The sequence below is a fragment of the Mercenaria mercenaria genome, chromosome 4, assembly GCF_021730395.1.
Source record: "Mercenaria mercenaria strain notata chromosome 4, MADL_Memer_1, whole genome shotgun sequence".
In the NCBI taxonomy this organism is placed as follows: Eukaryota; Metazoa; Mollusca; class Bivalvia; order Venerida; family Veneridae; genus Mercenaria; species Mercenaria mercenaria.
In genome coordinates, this window is record NC_069364.1 from 63780099 (window position 1) to 63803290 (window position 23192).

General features: G+C 35.3%; 1 protein-coding gene across 1 annotated transcript in view; it reads left to right on the forward strand.

Moving 5' to 3' along the window:
- Window positions 1-23192, forward strand: part of LOC123551946 (uncharacterized) — a 63980-nt gene that overhangs the window by 16269 nt on the left and 24519 nt on the right. Inside the window, exon 2 of the mRNA XM_045341262.2 lies at window positions 22954-23189. Within this exon, the coding sequence (XP_045197197.2) occupies window positions 22954-23189 (236 nt within the window). The remainder of the gene's footprint in view (window positions 1-22953; window positions 23190-23192) is intronic.

Here is a 23192-nt window from a genome sequence, read left to right on the forward strand (position 1 = left end):
AGCTCATGTTGACTTTAAGGGTCATGGTCATTGATACCAGGCTTTGTGTACATCATTTTCCTAGGATTCCCTGTTATGTCCAATGTTCACAAAGGGTATGTTCATTAAAATAGAATCATAAAAGTGCATTAATTTGCCACTGTTAGTATTTGTTCAGTGGTAATTCAGACAGTAGCACTTGATCAAATCTGATGGTGATAACCTCTGCCAGCATCCTCTACCAACAACAGTTGTGATATCATATTGATAAATTTCAAAGAAATACAATACTATTAAAAGGGGCTTTTATCCTGATTTTAATATTATTTTTCATGAAAATTTTAAATTATTTTCTTTTGTTAGTAATGTAAAATCTGAAAGGCACAGTGAAGCATGATTATTTTGGATTAAGTTATGCTGAAGCTTCAAAAACATTATGTCATGCAGTTATAATAGGATATTAATGTTGGACTTTACCTTTATTTTACTCAAAAATGTATGAATAAATATAAATACTAATTTCTGACTTTTCATATTTTATACAAGTTGCTATTTGTTTTTATCATGGACTCTCCCATTACGATGTCCCTCAGCAAGGCACTCGTTCACGACTGACTATTTTGGCCCACCAGTAAATTTGCTGGAGGTAAGGTATTTTGGGTTTTAACTGTTTCTTACAAATATGGACCCTCGAAAGCTCTACAGATCTGTATTTTTTGTTTCACAGAGCAACAGTAAATGAAATTTACCTACACACATTTATCATTGAACAGCTTTTATCTTTAAAATTTTGATTGGAAACATGGCTATATGCCCCTTTAAAGTTCCAGATTTCTTTTAAAGGAAGTTGCCTGGTCAGAGTCCCAAAATTTTCAGTCATTTCTATTTTTCAATTTTCTTTTACTGGTATTATGAATTGAAGACATTCGTATCACATTTTTCTGTGGTCTGCGGTTTGTTGTTGTGGTTATGTGGTACACCATGGTGTTACATCATAATTATCATGTTATGTAAAAAGTCAATAAAAGTCTAATCTTAAATACACAATGCAATGACTTTAAGCTTGTCACCACTCTTATGTTTGACTCTGGTCACTAAATTCCATTCTGAAGTTTAAAGATTAACTTCAAACTGGTCAATGAATGTTTAGCTTTAATCAAGGAGACACACTGACTCTTTCTTTATGTTCATCAAAAAGAAGTATATTTGAAAAGATTTACTGATGTTTATCAATCAGTAATATAAGGTATACAGAATTTTGTAGATTATAATGAAAAACTGTTGAACATTAATTAAAAAAAGTGCAATCTTAAGTTACAAGTACATTTAAGTACTATCATGATTATGCTTATAAGTTACAGAGTAATCTTAAATTTATGTGGTAAAGGAAGGTTAATTTAAATGAATAATTGATAAGTGTTCTTTTGACTGAATTTACACAACAAGTGCTCCCAGGCGAAATGATAACCATGGTTGACCGTGGTCGCCACGGTTTTTGATAGTTGACCATGTTTTAATGTGGTCAGCCATCAAATACCATGGTGAAAACATGGTCAGGAGCACAGTCTGCCATGGTCAGAAAAGACGATCAACAGTATGACCATGGTCTACCGTGGTCAACTTTTTTCAACCATGGTTGACCATGGACTACCATGGTCATGTTAGTAATTTTCACTCTTATCAAGTTTTACAATGCACCAAAGACACCTGACTGCATTTGGATCCAAAGGTTTTCCTCATTAAAGAATAGTTTTCCTGCATTTATAGACAGATTCAAAGGTAAACTTTCATAGTCTTGACTATAATTTGTTGTCATCTTAGCAATTTCATGACAAATAAATGACTGACTTTCAAAAATAGATATAGACTGCAGTTGTCATGTATTTTCATGAACTTCATATTCATATTTATACAGTTTTTGATAGTCAATTATCACCATGGTCGACCATGGTCGTGGACCTTCGTTGACCATGGATGTCTGTGGTCCATGGTTGTTTTTTTTTTACCATGGTCTGATACCATATTTTTTGACCATGGTGCCAATTACCACAGCCATGGTCAACTATGGTAAATCATTGCCCATGAACTACCATGGTAAACCATGAGTTACCATTGTAATAAACCGTCAATTTCGACTGGGTGTATTCTCCACCAGAAACACCATTTTTAGGGTGAACCAGTCTTGCTCAAGCTCTGTTATGCAGTTTCCACTATGAAAAGGCCAGTTGCCATAGAAATGGGATGATGTGATGATGTTTTCTTGGGGAAGAAAAAAAAAGAATATAAACTAACATATTAAGATAAAAGAAGCATAATGGATAGTCTGTATACCCGTATGCAATACCCACTCTGGATGAGAACAGTCCAGATATTATACCCACTTTGGATGAGCACAGTCCAGATATTATACCCACTTCGGATGAGAACAGTCCAGATATTATACCCACTTTGGATGAGAACAGTCCAGATATTATACCCACTTTGGATGAGCACAGTCCAGATATTATACCCACTTTGGATGAGCACAGTCCAGATATTATACCCACTTCGGATGAGAACAGTCCAGATATTATACCCACTTTGGATGAGAACAGTCCAGATATTATACCCACTTTGGATGACACTTTGGATACCCACAGCACAAACATGCTGTGCGAGCACATAAATTTTATCATTAAAGTGAGCTTTTATAATTCATGCAGTTAATCATAATATGGAGATTCAAGTCCAAGTCATTGTTTTGTCCAATACGGAATAATATTCAATCCAGTATGGAGCATCAGTTATGGAAATGTATTGGATGGTCACATGGCACAAATGTGAGAGAAAAATAGGTATAAAATATTGATGAAATCACAGTCAATAGTATATTTCAGTTTAAAATTTTGTAGGAAAGAATTACCTGTAAGTGCAATATCTTACCAGATAAGCCTTGTTCAATACCCACTTGAAGTTCCACAGGTAGTAAAGCACTTTTAAGTTGAATAGAGAGGACATTTGTGATAAAGGTGTCTATAGAATGGATCAAGACATTCATTAAATATCTCCTGCAGATCTATTGTTGATTCTTTTCCTCATGTAAAATATAAAACACTTGACCACCATCTCGAGTCAGGGTGACCAGGGTTCAGTCCTTCATAAGAGGTATTGTAACACTAAAGAAGTAACAGGATTATTATTCTAAGGTATTTCATTGTAACAGATTTTACTGTAACAGATCAGTGAGCATGAATGACATTGCAGTTTACTAAAGTTATTCTAGACTTCTTCTTGACTTATTCTCAACTTATTCTCTAGACTTATTCTCAACTTATTCTCTAGACTTGTTCTAGACTTATTCCAGACTTTAGTTAGACTTATTACCAATGAAATTGCACCAATTAGACTTCAAATTTACTTTGGCAAAGTCACAGTATGTTGAATTTGTGTTAAATGAAGTTGAGTGAAAAAAATACATTAAGAAGAACTATAACTCAGACCAGACTTAAAAAGAAACCCTTCGCCATTTAGCCGGAATTTCAAAATAAGGGAGGTGGTTTCAGCTGTACTAAAAAATAACTGACTGTTCAGAAGAAGCTAAACAGAAGAATTTTTAGATTGTTGGAGTACAAAAAAAAACTGAATTATTAGCTGAAGATTTAACAGCAGTAAACACTCTGTCATTTGTGGTTTTTGTTTTGACACATGTTGGATGTTTGTTTTCAACTTGCTGGATTTATGCATGTTAGTAATTAGTGAAGACCACTCCTCCTTAAATTTGTTTGTTGTCTTTAAGTAGAAGGTACTTTTTTGAAGATAAAAACAGCATGTTGCCATTTCTAGCAAGTTCACTGAAAGGTCACAGGTAAAACTGATATGGGAAGTCTTTATCATTGCAAAAAAATATGAAAAAATAAGAGGATACAAATGTTTTCAATTTTTACTTCTGTAAACTAGCTTCTTAAATTACATGCAGGATTTACAATCGGGCGACAATTAAACAAGCAAAAATGGGTATTCAAGGAGATTATTTTCTTCAGGATTGAACAAATAACATATTTTTTGCGATTTTGTTATCGGTTTTCTTCTTAAAAAATAATCTTGTCTTGCCGATGAATTATTTCAACTAATCTTAGTCCCCCGTGACTGTAACTTCAGCCCGTACACTGTGATACTTCAAACACTAGGATAGTTCACTGGCTACAAATCTGATTTTAATTACTGTATCATATGTCTTAACTGTTGCAAAATACTTGAATGAATAATAAAATGTTGGAAAAGCATTATATTTTGAAAAATTATCGAAAACATGCAATATTTTGAGATATTCTATAAAAGTGGGTATTGTTTTTAGACACTCCCATTTTTTCATGTATACCGTGACCTTGATGTATTATTAGAGATTTTATCAACGAAAATGGTCCATGGGTCAACAGTTTCTTTTCATAGAGTTTTATTTTCACTTTATGATATAAAATGTTTATGGGTTTTTACATTAATGCCCATAAATTAAGCATTTAAAGGATGCTAAAAACCATGAATAACTTTCGGGTGCCAAACGAAGGACAAATATTTTTAAAAAGAAAACAAGGAAAAACAATTAATACTAAATTATGTTTGTAATTAATATCAGTAATTATTTTGAGGCAAAAAGGCGTATATCAATTCTATTAAGTTTTTGTGCCTGGAGCATAAACAGTTGTACAATCTGTATGTAAAATAATACCTATTTGTTTCACTTGATATTAACCCCAGTGTAAATTAGAAATCATATTGGGCAAATGATATGTCTTACAACATTAAAAGGTCACCTCAATATAATACTGAAAACGCATTCCTGCAGAAATATCGCACATTTTCATCAAATTTGGTCACTGTAGCTTGAAAAGAACAAACAAAATTATATGTTGTCAGCATTCAATCTTTTAGATTTTATTACATAATGTTTGACACAAATGTAACTTACTCTTTGAATGTCTGTACTAATTCATTCGATTTCACTGGTAGAGGCTAGGCGAAACCTGTCATATTGTTCAGTTTGCATGTTGCAAGAGGTCTGTGTTATTTTGCAAATATAACATACTTTTTACTGTTTTGAAGGTACAGAAATGAACAGATTATCAAACTTGTAACTTTTATTTTGTCAGATTAAACAATTTAACATACTGTTATAACATTATGGTCTCTGTCAGAGTTTGTGTATAGTTTAGCTTGTTTTAGGTGCACTTCCCTTGAAAAAGCTTCAGATCTTTGTATGCATTATTAGGTTAGTAAGTAGGCTAAGAATCACAATCTGACTTGCATTTTGTCAGAATAATGACCCTTTGTTCTTAGAAAATAGGAATTTGTTAAATTGTTATAATTTCACAGTTACCATTGACAACCACTTTGTTGGTTTGATACTGCACCATGACACAGTTGATTGATACACTACATGATCTATGGTTGAGTACAGTTACCATTGACAACCATTTGTTGATACAGTTACCAACAGTTACCATTGACAACCATGTTGATTGAATACAGTTACCATTGACAACCATGTTGGTTTGATACAGTTACCATTGACAACCATATTGGTTGAATACAGCTACCATTGACAACCATGTTGATTGAATACAGTTACCATTGACAACCATATTGATTGAATACAGCTACCATTGACAACCATATTGATTGAATACAGTACCATTGACAACCATTTGATTGATACAGTACCATTGACAACCACATTGGATTGAATACATGTACCATTGACAACCATGTTGTTGATACAGTACCATTGACAAGTTTGTTAAATACGTACCATTGACAACCATGTTGTTGATACAGTTACCATTGACAGTTACCATACACCTTGTGTTGAATACAGTTACCCATTGATACAACCATATTGATTGAATATAGCTACCATTGACAACCATATTGATTGAATATAGCTACCATTGACAACCATATTGATTGAATATAGCTACCATTGACAACCATGTCAATGGTTTGATACAGCTACCATTGTCAAAGGTTTTGGTTGAATACAGTTACCATTGACAACCATATTGATTGAATACAGTTACCATTGGCAACCATATTGATTGAATACAGTTATCATTGACAACCATATTGATTGAATACAGTTACCATTGACAACCATGTTGGTTTGATACAGTTACCATTGACAACCATATTGGTTGAATACAGCTACCATTGACAACCATATTGATTGAATACAGTTACCATTGACAACCATATTGATTGAATACAGTTACCATTGACAACTATGTTGGTTTAATACAGTTACCATTGACAACCATGTTGGTTTGATACAGTTACCATTGACAACCATATTGATTGAATACAGTTACCATTGACAACCATATTGATTGAATACAGTTACCATTGACAACCATATTGATTGATTGAATACAGTTACCATTGACAACCATATTCAGCCCTTTTTTTGAGAATTTGGGGAAAGGTACCGGGACCCTTTGAGGGGGGAAATTTACATCGCGAAACCCTTGGTTATGGGAAAATGAAATGTGACAATGAAGAATATTAGCAACTTAATTTCATGAATAATCAATAGAAACCAAAGTAAGCTTCAACCCTTGGTTTCTTGGCCGTAGGGGACTCACTCAAGTTAACCGGAGGCTGAGATTCACTGCCGGTCGAAGAAACGACATGAACAGGTGTTGATTCAGTGTTGTCGTCGGATTTTTCATTTGTACCTGACAGTGCTCCTTGCTTAAACAAAAGATCTATGCATTTTGTTCCTTTTGCTACCGATTTATTTATTTTTTTCACGTAACAGCGGGAATTATGTGACATTGTTTTGTATGACAACGAAACGTTTGATTTACTATAAAAAAATAATAAGCGCCTAGCGATGCCGAACTGACGCTTGTTTTCTATTCATAAACCTTAATAGCGCCTTGCGATATTGATCAATGACGTCATAGAAAGGTTTAAAGTCGGCAGATGAAAAAATTATTGCGGGACGTAAAAAACGAGCAAAAATGTTTGAAATCGATTTTTTTTTTGCTTGGGGAAAATTTTCACAAGGTGGGGAAAATATATATACTTTTCAGGTTGGGGAATGGGGCCGAATATCGGCCCTAAAAACGGCATAAAAAAAAGGGCTGATATTGATTGAATATAGTAACCATTGACAACCATCAATATGTTGATTGAATACAGTTACCTGATTGCCAACCATGTTGGTTTAATACAGCTGCCATTGCCAATGTTGTTGGTTGAATACAGTTACCATTGACTACAATGCTGATTGAATACAGTTGCCATTGACAACCATGTTGGTTTGATACAGCTACTATTGATAACCATGTTGATTTAATACAGCTACCATTGACAGTGGTGTTGGTTGAATATAGTTACCATTGACAGCAATTAAATTGGTTGAATACAGCAACCATTGACAACCATGTTGGTTGAATACATATTCCATTGCCACCCATATTGTTTGAAAACAGCTATATCATTGCCAGCCATCTTTGTTGAATTCAGGTAACACTGCCATCCATGATTGTTGAGTACAGTTATCTTTGACAACCATTTTGGTTCAGTACAGTTTCAATAGACAGCCATGTTGGTTGGGGACAGTTACCACTGAAATCATGTTGATTCAGTATTCAAAAGTTACAGATCAGAGCTTGCATAGTTACTGAGTTGTTTCTTTTACATTGGGGATATGTTATTGCTACCAGCTCAGTTTTTCTTTGTTTAGCTTTTTAAAAAAAAGTTTATGAGTATGTCATATATAGTTCCGAACTAAAATCTGTTTATTTAAATGGTAAATCAAAGTTTTTTGGCTGCATATTTATAACTGTCTGTATTGAATTTGCACGATTTTATGTAAGAAAAGCAAACACCTAGCGGTACCTGTGGATTTGTTGCACAATTCGTGATAATCTAGATTGCTTAACTTTGTCAAGAGTTTGTATAGCACTTGAAAATATTAAACTATTAAATACTTTATGGTTTGCAAAATCAAGTGATTGAAGGACAGTTGCACTTCATAAATTGTGAAGGAAGTTAAAAACTTCATTTTCCAAAGTTGTAAATTGTTTCAAAAAAGACCCCAGTTCAAAGATATGAATAGTTTTATTGCAAAGCTATCATTTATCATAGTAAAAGGAACACTGCTTTAAATTGTCTTTGAATCACTTGAAGTTAAAAAGTGAAATGAGAAACCTAAAGTGAATTCAATAATTTAGTATGGCTCTCAACATCTGAGATATTTCTGTTGCTATGTGTGTAAAACACTCTAATGCCTTATTATGCATTCAGTTTTTCTGAGTCTCATTCCAGGGGATATTTTACACTTCATGCCAGTTAAAATGTGAATATTATATTTAAAAAAGGGGCCTTTAATTAGGGCTCCCAATTCCAAAAAGGAGAAAGGTGTCTATTGTTTTATTATGTAAATGAACAGCTAGCTATAAAATTAACATCTAGTGAATGAATGTGAACAATTTTTCATCAAAATAACTGTGAAATTCCAACCATTTCTAATCAATAATTTGAGAACCATTTGAGCCAGAATGTTGAAACTTCATAATTATGATGATTGGACATGCAGAGTAGGTGACCCCTATTGATTTTGGGGTCACTGAATTAAAGGTCAAGGTCACAGGGGCCAGAACATGGAAAACCGTTTCCGATCAATAACTGGACAACCATTTGACCTAGAATCTTCAAATGTCATAGGGAGATAGGGCTTAAGGTAGTAGATGACCCTTATTGTTTTTAGGGTCACTCCATCAAAGGTCACAGGGGGCTGAATATGGAAAACCGTTTCTGATCAATAACTTGAGAACCACTTGACCCAGACGAAATGATGACCATGGTCACCACAGTTTTTGATGGTTGACCATGTTTTAATGTGGTCAGCCATCAAACACCATGGTGAAAACATGGTCAGGACCACAGTCGGCCATGGTGAGATAAGATTGACAATGGTAGACCATGGTCAGAATAGATGATTAACAAAAAACTTTTTTCAACCACAGTTGACTATGGACTACCATAGTCGATCATGTTAGTAATTTTCACACTTATCAAGTTTTACAATGCACCAAAGATGCCTGACTGCATTTTGGCTCCAAAGGTTTTCCTAGTTATAGAATAGTTTTCCTGCATTTATAGACAGATTCAAAGATAGACTTTCATAGATTCAAAGGTAGACTTTCATAGTCTGACTATAATTTGTTGTCATTTTAGCAATTTTATGACAAATAAATGACTGACTTGCAAAAATAGATATAGACTGCAATTGTCGTGTATTTTCACAACCCTTTCAAATTCATATTTATACAGTTTTTGATAGTCAATAATCACCATGGTCGACCATGGTCGTGGACCTTGTCGACCATGGTTGTCTGTGGTCCACAACCATGGTCGACCATGTTTTTTTACCATAGCCTGATACCATGTTTTATGACTGTGGTGCCTGGAATTACCACAGCCATGGTCAACCATTGTCCCATGACCATGAACTACCATGGTAAACCATGAATTACCATCAATTTCGACTGGGAAGTGACTGTTGGAAGAACATGCATCATGTTTTTTGGACATGATGTATTTATTTAAGTGACTTTTGGAAGAACATGCATCATTTTGGTTTGGACATGATACAATTAGATATTTGTTTTGTTTGAGTTTCTCATCATGTTTACCGAAGGTATTCAACGGTGGAGTGAAAAAACTATAGCTTGGACTTCAACAAGGAGGGGATTTATCAAAGTCAAGTTTTCAGTCAGTACCATGTAATCATCCATTTGACATGTAGTTTAAATACATTTAAAGGCTATAATGTTTTTTTGTCAGTTGACATTAGAGGAAAAACAGTGAAAAGAAGCAAAAACCATATCTCCGATAAGTTTTATCAACAATGTAATGATTACTATGTAGGAACAGTCATAAAATTATGTGGTTTGAAAGGTAATTACTGTTTGAAATGTGATTAAAAAGAATAAAAATGAATTATTGCGGTTAACCTGTGAATTTTGACAGATTTGAATGGCAGGTATAATATTAACGGGGATATCTATAGACATTTAGCTGAACTTTTAGGAGTCCAATATAAGATCACCTTAAAAGAGCGTTCTGACCCTTTAAGAAATATGAAAATGGATATATTGGTATCTAATTGTTCGTAACTGGTACGAATATTGTATGAACTGATCTGTTTCAGTGTTATCGCACTATCGTGTCAGAAATGTCAAAGAAGACACTTTATGCTGTCTTGCTTTACAAAAACCTACCTTATAGCGTTCCAAAGTTGTGTCGCCACCATTTCATATCTGCAGAAGCCAGAGTTATAACCAAGATTTTTTTTTCATACTTTGTTAATGATATGCCATACTCGGTTCTTATTTAAGTATTTCGCTTTCGTTGTAGAAAATCATTTATTTATCAAATACAGTTGAGCCGTGCCATGGGAAAACCAACATATTGGCTTTGCGACCAGCATGGATCCAGACCAGCCTGCGCATCCGCGCAGTCTGGTCAGGATCCATGCTGTTTGCTAACAGTTTCTCCAATTCCAATAGGCTTAAAAAGCGAACAGCATGGATCCTGACCAGACTGCGTGGATACGGAGGCTGGTCTGGATCCATGCTGGTCGCAAACCCACTATGTTGGTTTTCTCATGGCACGGCTCATATTTCAACTGCCATCCCGAAAACACTCCCAAAAAATATCGTATAATTCAAATTACGGTTATCTCAATCTCTTGGAATTCAAGATACTAAGTTTCAGCTGTATATTTAACTTTGGTAAATATACAAAACTTAAACAGCTGCGATCACAATTTAAAGTTATGTAGTAACTGTCATCTTTTTGCGTTGGAAAACTACCAGTGTCTTTAGTGACCGTACCAGTTCATACCGGTACTGTGATTTTTATATGTATTATGTTATACCCCCGGTGTCGGTCAGTCTGGTCCGTTAGCAATTTCGTGTCCGCTCTATAGCTCTTGAACCCCTTGAAGGATTTCAAAGAAACTTTAGATAAATGTTTACCACATCAGGACGACGTGCAGAGCACATGTTCTGGATAGCTTGCTTCAAGGTCAAGGTCATACTTAGGGGTCAAAGGTCATGTGAGTGTGTTTTGTGTCCGCTCTTAAACTCTTGACCCCCTTGTTGAAGGATTTCAAAGAAACTTGACACAAATGTTCACCACATCGAGACAACATGCAGAGCGCATGTTTCTGATGGCTGACTTCAAGGTCAAGGTCACACTTAAGGGTCAAAGGTCATATGAGTGTTTCCTGTCCACTCTGTAACTCTTTAATTACTTGAAGGATTTCAAAGAAACTTGACACAAATTTTCACCACATCGAGACATTGTGCAGAGCGCATGTTTCAGATGGCTAGCTTTAAGGTCACAATTAGGGGTCAAAGGTGATAGCTCTGTAACTCTTGAACGTCGGCGTCACACCTTGGTTAAGTTTTTGCATGCAAGTACATACAGCTATCATTTAAAGGCATATAGCTTTGAAACTTATTTATTCTTTTTCTAGGTCAATTACCAACTTCACTGGGTCAAGTTCCATAACTCTAACATGTATTTTGAGCAAATTATGCCCCCTTTTGGACTTAGAAAATTCTGGTTAAAGTTTTACATGCAAGTTACTATCTCCAAAACTAATGCAGATATTGAATTGAAACTCCACATGTGTCTTCGGGGTTATAAAACTAGTTGATAGCATCAAGTCCCATAACTCTGATCTTCATTTTGGCTAAATTATGCCCCCTTTTAGACTTAGAAAATTCTGGTTAAAGTTTTGCGTGCAAGTACATACAGCTATTACTAAAAGGCATATAGATTTGAAACTTATTTTTTCTTTTTCTAGATCAATTACCTACCTCACTGGGTCAAGTCCCATAACTCTGACATGTATTTTGGGCAAATTATGCCCCCTTTTGGACTTAGAAAATCCTGGTTAAAGTTTTACATGCAAGTAACTATCTCCAAAATTACTACAGATATTAAATTGAAACTTCACATGTGTCTTCGGGGTTATAAAACTAGTTGATAGCACCAAGTCCCATAACTCTGACATGTATTTTGGGCAAATTATGCACCTTTTGGACTTCGAAAATCCTGGTTAAAGTTTTGCATGCAAGTACATACAGCTGTTACCAAAAGGCATATAGCTTTGAAACTTATTTATTCTTTTTCTAGGTCAATTACCAACCTCACTGGGTCAAGTTCCATAACTGTTAACATGTATTTTGAGCAAATTATGCCCCCTTTTGGACTTAGAAAATTCTGGTTAAAGTTTTACATGCAAGTTACTATCCCCAAAACTAATGCAGATATTGAATTGAAACTTAACATGTTTCTTCGGGGTCATAAAACTAGTTGATAACATCAAGTCCCATTAATCTGATATGTATTTTGGTCAAATTATGTCCCCTTTTGAACTTAAAACTCTTTTGATATTTAACATTTTGGGTAATAATTTCCTGCTTCTGTGACAATATTTCGAATAGTCGAGCTTGGCTGTCTTATGGACAGCTCTTGTTTATTCCCCGCCAAGGTCAGAGGGACATAGTTCTGGCATTGTCCGTCCTTCTGTCCATCTTTTGTCCGTCCATAGCCATATGTAGGAAGTGGTTTGGAATATTTAAATAAAAATTCATATACATGTTCACCACTTCAGCTAGGAAATGTCATTTTCCATTAATATTTTATATTTTGTTGTTGCCCCCCCCCCCCCCCCCCCCCCCCCCACACACACATTTCCCAATCAGTGTTCTAGATTTCTTACTTGATTGTGCTCTCTTAAGGACAAACATCCTTAACTTTTTGCCGGATGTATTTCTTTGCCATACCACAAACCCATTCAGTGGGGGATACCAATTCATCGAATTTGTTTGTTATCATTGTAGCCCTAAAGGATGTTACAGACTACAAATCTTTGAAGTTTCATTTAAATATTTATTATATTGATGGTATACTTGGTTTTAATTTAAAGTTTGAGATTTGATAACACGGGGTCTATGATAAAGCCCAAGTAAAATATTATGATAGCCAAAGTAAAATTTCTGCTAGTTCGAATTGGTTTGGACCTCTCATGAACAGACTCGATCAAATTGAGTTTGCTATTCATAATTTTGCTTGGGAGCATTCTGCGCTTCCAAAAGATCTTCTTATAGATTTTATCATGTTAAAACTATTAATAAACACAAATTTGTTAATTTTTTCAGATATGAAATTTGGGCATAATATATCTTTAAATCTTCGATAAGGATCTTAATGTACCTTGCAGATGTGTTGATTTTAAAATCATGTTAACATTAAATTTAGCTGCTGGCGGCAAGTGATTCTGCCTTTGCGACCAATGCAGGCTGATCATGGTCTCTGCACTTTTCGCTATTGAGTCAGTAAATTTTCAGTGAACACCCCTTCGAATAATAAATGGTACTGCCCAAATTGAATGATGGTCCAGTCCATGTTAGAAATTTAGCAGGCTAGAGCTTAATTAAAGAGCTTCATTATTTATGCACAGGTGTGTGCATTGTGTAATTGCCCTCATTCTTACAACATTCAAATATAATTTATAAATGTCTTTAATATAATAAGTTTGCCAAAATATGCATACTTCTTTCATGAAATATTTTTTAATGCCTTTATTTAATTTTTATTTTAAACAAAATCAAGCATTTTCATCTTCTAGTCACTGACCTTGATAAATCTTTCATTGGGTAGTGAAAATATTTGAAAATCAAACACATAAAAATGCAAGCACGGATTACCGCCACTAAAGTAAATAAGACGAGGATTTTTGTGGGACCGTATTGTCGCTTTCAATAGGACTTTGTTAGTACATCCTATAATTACACCATAATAGTCTTTCTGTTATGAAATAGTTTAAACACCTTTAATGCTTTGAAAAATAAATTTATAGCTGTCTTGTCCATTTACCTTTAAATAGTGAATCTAAAATGAAACTCATTATTTGCATGTAATGATGCGAAATAAATGAAGTGTAAGGAAATCGAGAGACCACATTTAGCAAGTTCATTTCCAGTGGGAAAAAGTCATTTTGGAAAGACAATATGAGCCACGCCATGAGAAAATCAACATAGTGTGTTTGCGACCAGCATGGATTCAGACCAGCTTGCGCAACCGCGCAGTCTGGTCAGGATCCATGCTGTTCGCTAATGGTTTCTCTCATTGCAAAAGGCTTTGAAAGTGAACAGCATGGATCCAGACCAGCCTGCACGGATGCGCAGGCAGGCTGGTCTGGATCCATGCTGGTCGCAAACGCGCTATGTTGGTTTTCTCATGGTGCGGCTCATATATATTTTCTAGAAGAGAGTATTGATTAGCTAATAATAAAGTTTGTTTGATATAACCTTAGGTTAAGATTCCTGGGTAAATCAATCTTCTGGATTACTACTGTGAATTTTTTGCTTCCAATTATTTCCGTTGATATAAGACTAGTCTTGTCAGTCATTCCTGATGATTTACATTTTTTATTCCTTCGGAGGGAGGCAAATAGTAATTGCATTGTCCATACGTAATTCTGCATTAATCCGTTTGACACACTTTGCGTGCTAGCTAAGTTGAGATTCAAATGAAACTTAATTCCGACAGTAAGCTTGATGAGGACTGGTGTGGTGTGTCCAGAAGTCATGAGCATATCTCCAAGATCAAGATAAAAATCTGTGGAAAACAAGGTGGGGTTAGGGCTAAAACATTTTGGGATTCAAGTAAAACATAGATGAGCATTATGAGATGATCGTTCAGTTAGACAACCTTTATTAAAAAAATCGTTCCATTTGTATGTTACAGATTTTTTTTATTAGTTTGTAAAAGAAGAAATTTTACTGTTCTTCATATCTGTGTACCCACTAAATTAGCTCAATAGTGATAGCACAGATCTACAGATTGTAGGGTCGTGAGTTTGTTTCCAGGGCAGGTCATATGTTCTTCTAACAATCTGATGAAAGACATTGTGTCTTAAGTTGTTTGTCCTCCTAATCTGATTTATATGGAGAAGTTGACAGTTACTTGTGGAGAAAAGGTTTAAGTAAATGGGTACAGAAACAGGAAACACTGGTTAGAGTTGAAAAACATCGCTAGACCCAAAACAAACTGACAAACAGACAAAATACCAACTTGGTATGTTTATAATATTTGATATATTATGTCAGATGCAATACATGGTGACAAAGTACATTTGGTCAGGCATGCTTGTTTATGTACATGTGGTAAGCATGCTCCTTTATGTACATCTGCTCAGGCATACTCCTTGATGTACTTCTGCTCGGGCAAACTCCTTGATGTTCATCTGCTTGGGCATACTCCTTGATGTACATCTGATCAAGCGTACTGTTTGATGTACATCTGCTCCTTGATGTACATCTGCTCGGGCACACTCCTTGATGTACATCTGCTTGGGCACTCCTTGATGTACATCTGCTCAGGCATACTCCTTGATGTACATCTGCTCAGGCATACTCCTTGATGTACATCTGATCAGGCGTACTGTTTGATGTACATCTGCTCCTTGATGTACATCTGCTCGGGCACACTCCTTGATGTACATCTGCTCGGGCATACTCCTTGATGTACATCTGCTCAGGCATACTCCTTGATGTGCATCTGCTTGGGCATACTCCTTGATGTACTTCTGCTCGGGCATACTCCTTCATATACATATGCTTGGGTATACTCCTTGATGTACATCTGCTCAAGCATACTCCTTGATGTACATCTGCTCCTTGATGTACATCTGCTCGGGCACACTCCTTGATGTTCATCTGCTTGGGCACTCTTTGATGTACATCTGCTCGGGCATACTCCTTGATGTACATCTGCTCAGGCATATTCCTTGATGTTAATCTGCTTAAGCATACTCCTTGATGTGCATCTGCTTGGGCATACTCCTTGATGTACTTCTGCTCGGGCATACTCCTTCATATACATATGCTTGGGTATACTCCTTGATGTACATCTGCTCAAGCATACTCCTTGATGTACATCTGCTCAGGCATATTCCTTGATGTTCATCTGCTCAGACATACTCCTTGATGTACATATGCTAAGGCATACTCCTTGATGTACATCTGCTAAGGCATACTCCTTGAAGTACATTTGCTCAGGCATACTGCTTGAAGTACATCTGCTATGTCATACTCCTATTTGTACATATGCTAAGGCACACTCCTTGATGTACATCTGCTATGGCACACTCCTTGATATACATCTGCTCAGGCATTCTCCTTGATTTACATCTGCTCAGTCTGCTCAGGCATACTCCTTGATTTACATCTTCTCAATCTGCTCAGGCATACTCCTTGATTTACGTCTGCTCAATCTGCTCAGGCATACTCCTTGATTTACCTCTGCTCAGGCATACTCCTTCATGTACATCTGATCAGGCATAGTCCTTGATGTACATCTGCTTAGGCGTACTCCTTCATGTACATCTGCTCCTTGATGTACATATGCTCATGCATACTCCTTATGTACATCTGCTCAGGCATACTCCTTCATGTACACCTGCTCCTTGATGTACGTCTGCTCATGCATACTCCTTGATGTACATCTGCTCAGGCAATCTCCTCCATGTACATCTGTCCAGGCATACTCCTTGATGTATATCTGCTTAGACATACTCCTTGATGTACATCTGCTTAGGCATACTTCTTGATATAAATCTGCTCTGGCATACATACTCCTTGATGTACATCTGCTTCGGCATACTCCTTCTCAGTCGAGATAATGTTCATGAGTTCATGTTTCTTTTTATGACATGTTTATGAACAGTTCATTAGCATTCATGAAGAGTTCATGAATTGCTCCTGATCAGTTCATAAAATGTGTTCATGAAAAATCAATCTTGTAAAATTCATGAACAAATTTTCATGGACAAAACATCTTTAGCAAACTTGATTCATGAACAGTTAATGAACTTTCATGAACATTGAAGTATTCATTCATTATACATAAAACTTAGGTTTATTACCTTTTACAGTAATGAATAAGTTCATGAACTGTTCATGAACTTTCATGAACATTAAATTCATGTCACATGATCAGTTTCCATTATTTTGTTGCATGCTGGGAAAGTTTTTGCACATGTAATTCAGCAATTTTTGAGAAGTTTGTGTAGCAAATAAGGAACTATTTATCATACCAAGGAATGGTTTATAATAAAAGGAATACACTGAATATTAAAATAAGTAATTATGGTGTTGTCATTATCATTGAGTTAAAAAAAAATATAGAATCCTTAAATTGTTGCAAGTTTTCATGACCCTGAAGCAAGTATCTGAATTTCAATCTTGAGATTAAAATAAATTATACATTATTTAACTTAATGTTTTGTATTTTAAGCAGCAATTGTTTACTTCCTATTATGCACACCCCCCCCCCCCCCCCACACCGCACTCTGAGTTTACTGTTTTACTCCTGTCATTTGTTATGTGTGTAAATGTCACTGTCACAGTGATTAAGACTCAAAAAACTGTCTCTGGCCACTAACTGAACAACTGTTGACCTATACAGCTGTCAGATTTCATAGGATGTGCCATTGACTATAGTCAGTCTGCTAGATAATTGTAGTTTAAAAAAAAAATGTTTGTGGCCCCTGCCAAGATCTGATGTTTTGTTCCTGTAGAAAATTTCATGAGCTGTTTATGAAATGCTCATGAATTATTCGTAAACTGAAAATGGGACTATATCCAGTTCTTGATCCAGTTGATGAATTGTTCATGAACATATTTTAAGAATTTATTCATGAATAAATTTTAAAATGTGTTCATGAACAGTTCATTAATTGGATCATGAATAGTTAATGAATTTATTCATGAATAAATTCACAAACAGTTCATGAAAATTTCGACAGGGTTGATGTACATCTGCTCAGGCATACTCCTTAATGTAAATCTGGTCAGACATATGCCTTGATGTACGTATGGTTAGGCATAATTTTTTATGTACATTTCCCCCTGCAGGTGCTTGAAGATTGATTTAATAATAAATAGATATATTAATGTATTATGACAGACCACTGATTTAATATACTTTTAAATACCTTCATATCTATTTATAATGCTTGTGATCTCATCTGGTCAGGCATGCTTCTTGGTTTTCGATGAGATACAAGAAGTCTCACTCAAACGCTACACCATACTGTCTGTATCTACATTTGGCAGTATTTGTTCCTCATATTTGTTTTGTATTTTCTCTGTTATATTTAAACCAGTTGACAATAATTTTCAGCCATTCTGTCTTCAATGTAATGCTTCGCAGGTTTGCCATCACTTCCTTTAAAAGTTTTCAAGTGCAAGACGAGAGTTTAATTTGACAATGACAAATCATGAATGAGAGATGAAACATTCCTCTTTATCTGATAGATAACTGCTTTTGAAAAACTTCTTTAACGAAATGTGAAATTCTCACCAAAAATCGCATTAAAACTTCTGCTCAATTTCACAAAAATATCAATTTGAACAGTATTTTGGGACATTTTATGTAATCTAAACTGTTATTTAAAACTCTGGCTTCAGTTGTTAAGGTACAAAAATGCATTTAAAGGACTCTCTTGAACAGTTTTTAATTAAACGTGTATCAAATTTGGTTTAGCGTTTCTGGAGCTTATTTAAATGTTGTTGTTACTGTTGTAGGCAATTTAAATTTAAATCTCAACTTCTGTTTGATGTAAGATTTAAGATAGATTAAAATGCCTTAAGTTCTGTATAGTGTTATGTAATATAGTGTTTTTTTGTTAAAATATTTTTCTTTAAACAGGCTTAAGAGCTAGACTTATATTTGCTGTGGGTTATAGGTTGTTATACCTAAAATGAAAGGACCACAGGTACTGTAAATACTGGTTCTTGATTGTAAGATTAGTAAAGAATTGTTCTTTAACCCTTAGCCTGCTGCAGGCGAATTTAACAGCCTTTGCAAACAGCTTGGAACCAGATCAGACGCCGATTAAATCGGCGTCTGATCAGGTTCCAAGCTGTTTGCTACTCTGACAATATTTCTTCCAATTTTGGAGCAAATTGAATGAACTTTACAATTTTAGCAGACGACATTTCCAGCAGACGACAATTTATCTAGCATGCTAAAGGTTAATAGTGTTTGAGTTTTGGAAATGTTCTTTAACTTACTGGTTCTTGAACAGTTTCAGCGGTGTTTTATTTTAGGATGGCATATTAACCTTTAGCCTGCTAAATTTCTAAAATGAACTTGTCCATCTCAATTGTTCAGTTGGGGCAATACCATTTATTATTCAAAGGGGTGTTTACTGAAAATTTACTGACTGAATAGCGAACAGTGCAGACCATGATTAGCCTGCATGGATGTGCAGGCTAATCTTGGTCTGCACTGGTCGCAAAGGCAGAATAACTGGCTGACAGCAGGCTGTTTGAACTGTCCATCCGTCTTGTCATTCCATCTGTAACACACTCTTGTGTACTCATTTCCATCCAATGAAACTTGGTATACATCATCATCATAAAGCGGACTATTTATATTAAGGCTTTAAAATTCATGTCCAATTATTTTTTCTTGAGCGATTTGAATGATTGCCGTTTTGGGGACATAACAATATTACAACTACATCAGTTATATACTGTACATTGTGTACTCAGTTCATACTGTTTCCATCCAATTCAAATAAAACTTGGTACGATATAATATCAAATTATAGTCAGACTATGAAAGTTTACCTTTGAATCTGACTATAAATGCAGGTAAACTATTCTATAACTAGGAAAACTTTTGGAGCCAAAATGCAGTCAAGTGTAAAATTTGATGTGTGAAAATTACTAACATGACCATGGTTGAAAAAAAGTTGACCACAGTAGTCCATGGTCAAACTGTTGATCGTCTTTTTCTGACCATGGTCAACCATGGCCAATCTTCTCTCACCATGGTCGACCATTGCGGACCATGCTCCTGACCATGTTTTCACCATGGTATTTGATGGTTGACCATGTTAAAACTTGGTCGGCCATAAAAAAAAAACGTGGTGACCATGGTCAACAATGGTCATCATTTCGCTTTGGTCATTTTTATTTTGTTTGCCATTTCATCTTTTTTTGACAATTATAGGCCATAATATTATCTCCTGTGGGCCTTTAAAACAAAATCAGATTTTTCTTTTGTTTTAATGATATCATTCTCACATCTGTCAGGTAAATTTAACAGTATCGTTGTCACTTTTTATATTTTGACTAATGAATTGCCGTGCAGATCATTTTACTTTTTAGTTACATTTTCTCTGTGTCTAAACTGCCTGACAGATTGTGTTACCTGTGTTACCGATGATGATTGAAGAAATTGCATACATCCACCAGTCATCTTGTGTCACATGCTTGTATTTACCTCCACCCTAGGTCATTCCGCTGTTATGTAATTTGTGTTATCGCCAACATCAAATGTAACTGAAAACCTTGCACGGTATGTCAACACCTATTTTTGCAGCTGTTTTCATAAAATTGAAACTTTTTGTTGAAAGTCATTTAAATTTTTCTTCATTTTTTTTTACAGGCATGAAATCATTAATATTCGCAATTAAGATTTCTGTGGGGATTGAGTTAGATATTAACCTTTACCCTGCTAAATTTCTAAAATGGACTGGTCCATCATTCAACTTGGCCAATACCATTTATTATTATAGGGGTGTTAACTGAAAAGCGAGCAGTGCAGACCACGATGAGCCTGCACAGGTGTGCAGGCTGATCTTGGTCTGCACTGATCACAATGGAATCACTTGCCGTCACCAGGCTAAAGGTTAAGATATTTAGGTTTTAAAAACTCTTAGAATAGGTTGGATTAGGGTAAATTTAGGCCTAATGTGGTTAACAATAGATTCTACAGAGGTAGAATGACTGACCTGTACATCCCAGGGTGGTAGGTTCAATACTTTGGTGTTCATTTGATCCCAAGATTTAATAGATGCCATTTTAAAGATGGACTTCAGTTTCAGGCTCCATATAATCAATTACTTGCAATTCTTCTAATTAAGAATAATAAAATTTCAGTTAACAGTATTGCCATTGGCAGGTGCATATTTTCAAGTGTTTTAAATCTGTTGATATTACTCATGTCTGTTCAGGAATAACATTTTTTGTAATATAAATGACATTGAAATGGGAGGGTACCATTATGACTTAATAAGTTTTGTCATATTCACTGGTTTTTTTGTATTGTTTTCTTTGTTGATGACCTGAAATTGTTGAGGGTCTCGGCTGCCTAGTCTTTGTTGAAACCCTGCTAAATTTCTGTAATGAACTTGTCCATCTTTTAATCTGGGCAGTATCATTAACTGTTTAAAGGGGTGCTTACCAAAAAGATACAGATTGAATAGCGAACAGTGCAGATCATGATCAGACTGCACGGATGTTCAGGCTGATCATGATCTACATTGGTCACAAAGGCAGAATCAATCGTGTCCAGCATTGTAAGGGTTAAGTGTACTACCTAGTATTCTTTGGTATGACTGGCTAAGTTCTACCCAGCTAGGTGTCTGCCAATGCCTTAACCAGTGCCTGGAGGGGCAGCTTTGGTCATCCTCTAGCTTTAAAAGCTTAATTGGAAGTAGCCAGTATGACTTGATGTGTGGGTGTGACTAAAAATCCAACAAAACAAAACAAACAATATTAGACCTTTCATATTTGTACATCTATTTGTACAGCAGGTAAATAAATAACATTTATAAGTTAAAAGATTATTTATTGAATTGATAGAAATTTTGCTTCACATATGAGAAGTGATGAAATTACTCCATTTTCTATATGACTGGTTTACAGGCATTTTTTGTGGACAACCGCATTTGTACTGCAATTAATTCTGTGGTTTTTACTATCAACCAACGCAAATATCTCCCTTCTTTTCTATTGGATAATAGTATGCGTAGTTTTTACACATGTACAGTGACATTCAGTTTGCTTATTCCAACACTTGTTTTATAGATTGCAGAATTAAGAGACAGTAATAAATGTTGATATAGTTACAAAAAGTTGTTGAAATCATAAACCAAACATGTGAAAGATTTGCCCATATATTATTACTAAGCTTTAATTTCAGTTAATCTTAAGGTTTCTGATTGACGGAGGTTTTTTCCTCTGTATTAATGACTCAGATGTTTTCCTTCTGTATCATAGATTTAAGTCCTTACTCTGTATCATTTACTGAGGTTTTTCCTCTGTTACATATTGACTGAGTTTTTTTCTGTATCATTGACTGAGAATTTACTTCTATGTTACTAACTAAGGTTTTTCTTCTGTATTGTTTACTGAGGGTTTTCTTCTTTAATCATTGATGAGGTTCTTCCTCTGCATTAATGACAGGTTTTTTCTCTGTAATGATTTTGCTCTCTGTTACTGATAGCAGGTTTTCTTCTGTATCTTTTATGGAGGATTTTCCTCTGTATAATATACTGAGGATTTTCCTCTGTATCACTGGCTGGGGATTTTCCTCTGAACCACTGACTGGGGATTTTCCTCTGTATCACTGACTGAGGATTTTCCTCTGTATCACTGACTGGGGATTTTCCTCTGTATCTCTGACTGAGGATTTTCCTCTGTATCACTGACTGGATATTTCCTCTGTATCACTGACTGGGGATTTTCCTTTGAATCACTGACTGAGGACTTTCCTCTGTATCACTGACTGAGGATTTTCCTCTGTATCACTGTCTGGGGATTTTCCTCTGTATCACTGACTGGGGATTTTCTTCTATATTGTTGATTGATGTTCTTTCTGAGCAGACATTGGCTTAGCTTTTTCATCTCTATCATGTTTTCCCAGCTACATAGTTGTTTTTGTCCTAACGTTGGCTCAGGTTTTCCTCTATATCATTTTCCTTTTATGTTTTTTTCTTTTCTCAAAGTTTTAGAGATCATAGTGCCTATCATTTTAAAGCATTTAATTGAATATTCTGTAAAATATTGTTCTGATTTAGGTCTACTATTAAAATTGTTTTCTCTATTTTAGGTTTACTTACAAGTACATTAAAAACATTTCCAAAGACAAGTTGTGAAGGAGAATCCATGAAAATGTCATGCCCACCCGGCATGCTAATCAGTATTCAGTCGGCACAATACGGGCGACAAGTTCCGAGCGCCGAGATGTGCCCACCAGATATGCAGAGCGACGAACCATTCTCTAGACGTTACAGGTCCAATGTTTTATGGGAAGACACAAATTGCCTAGCAACAACATCTTTAACAGTA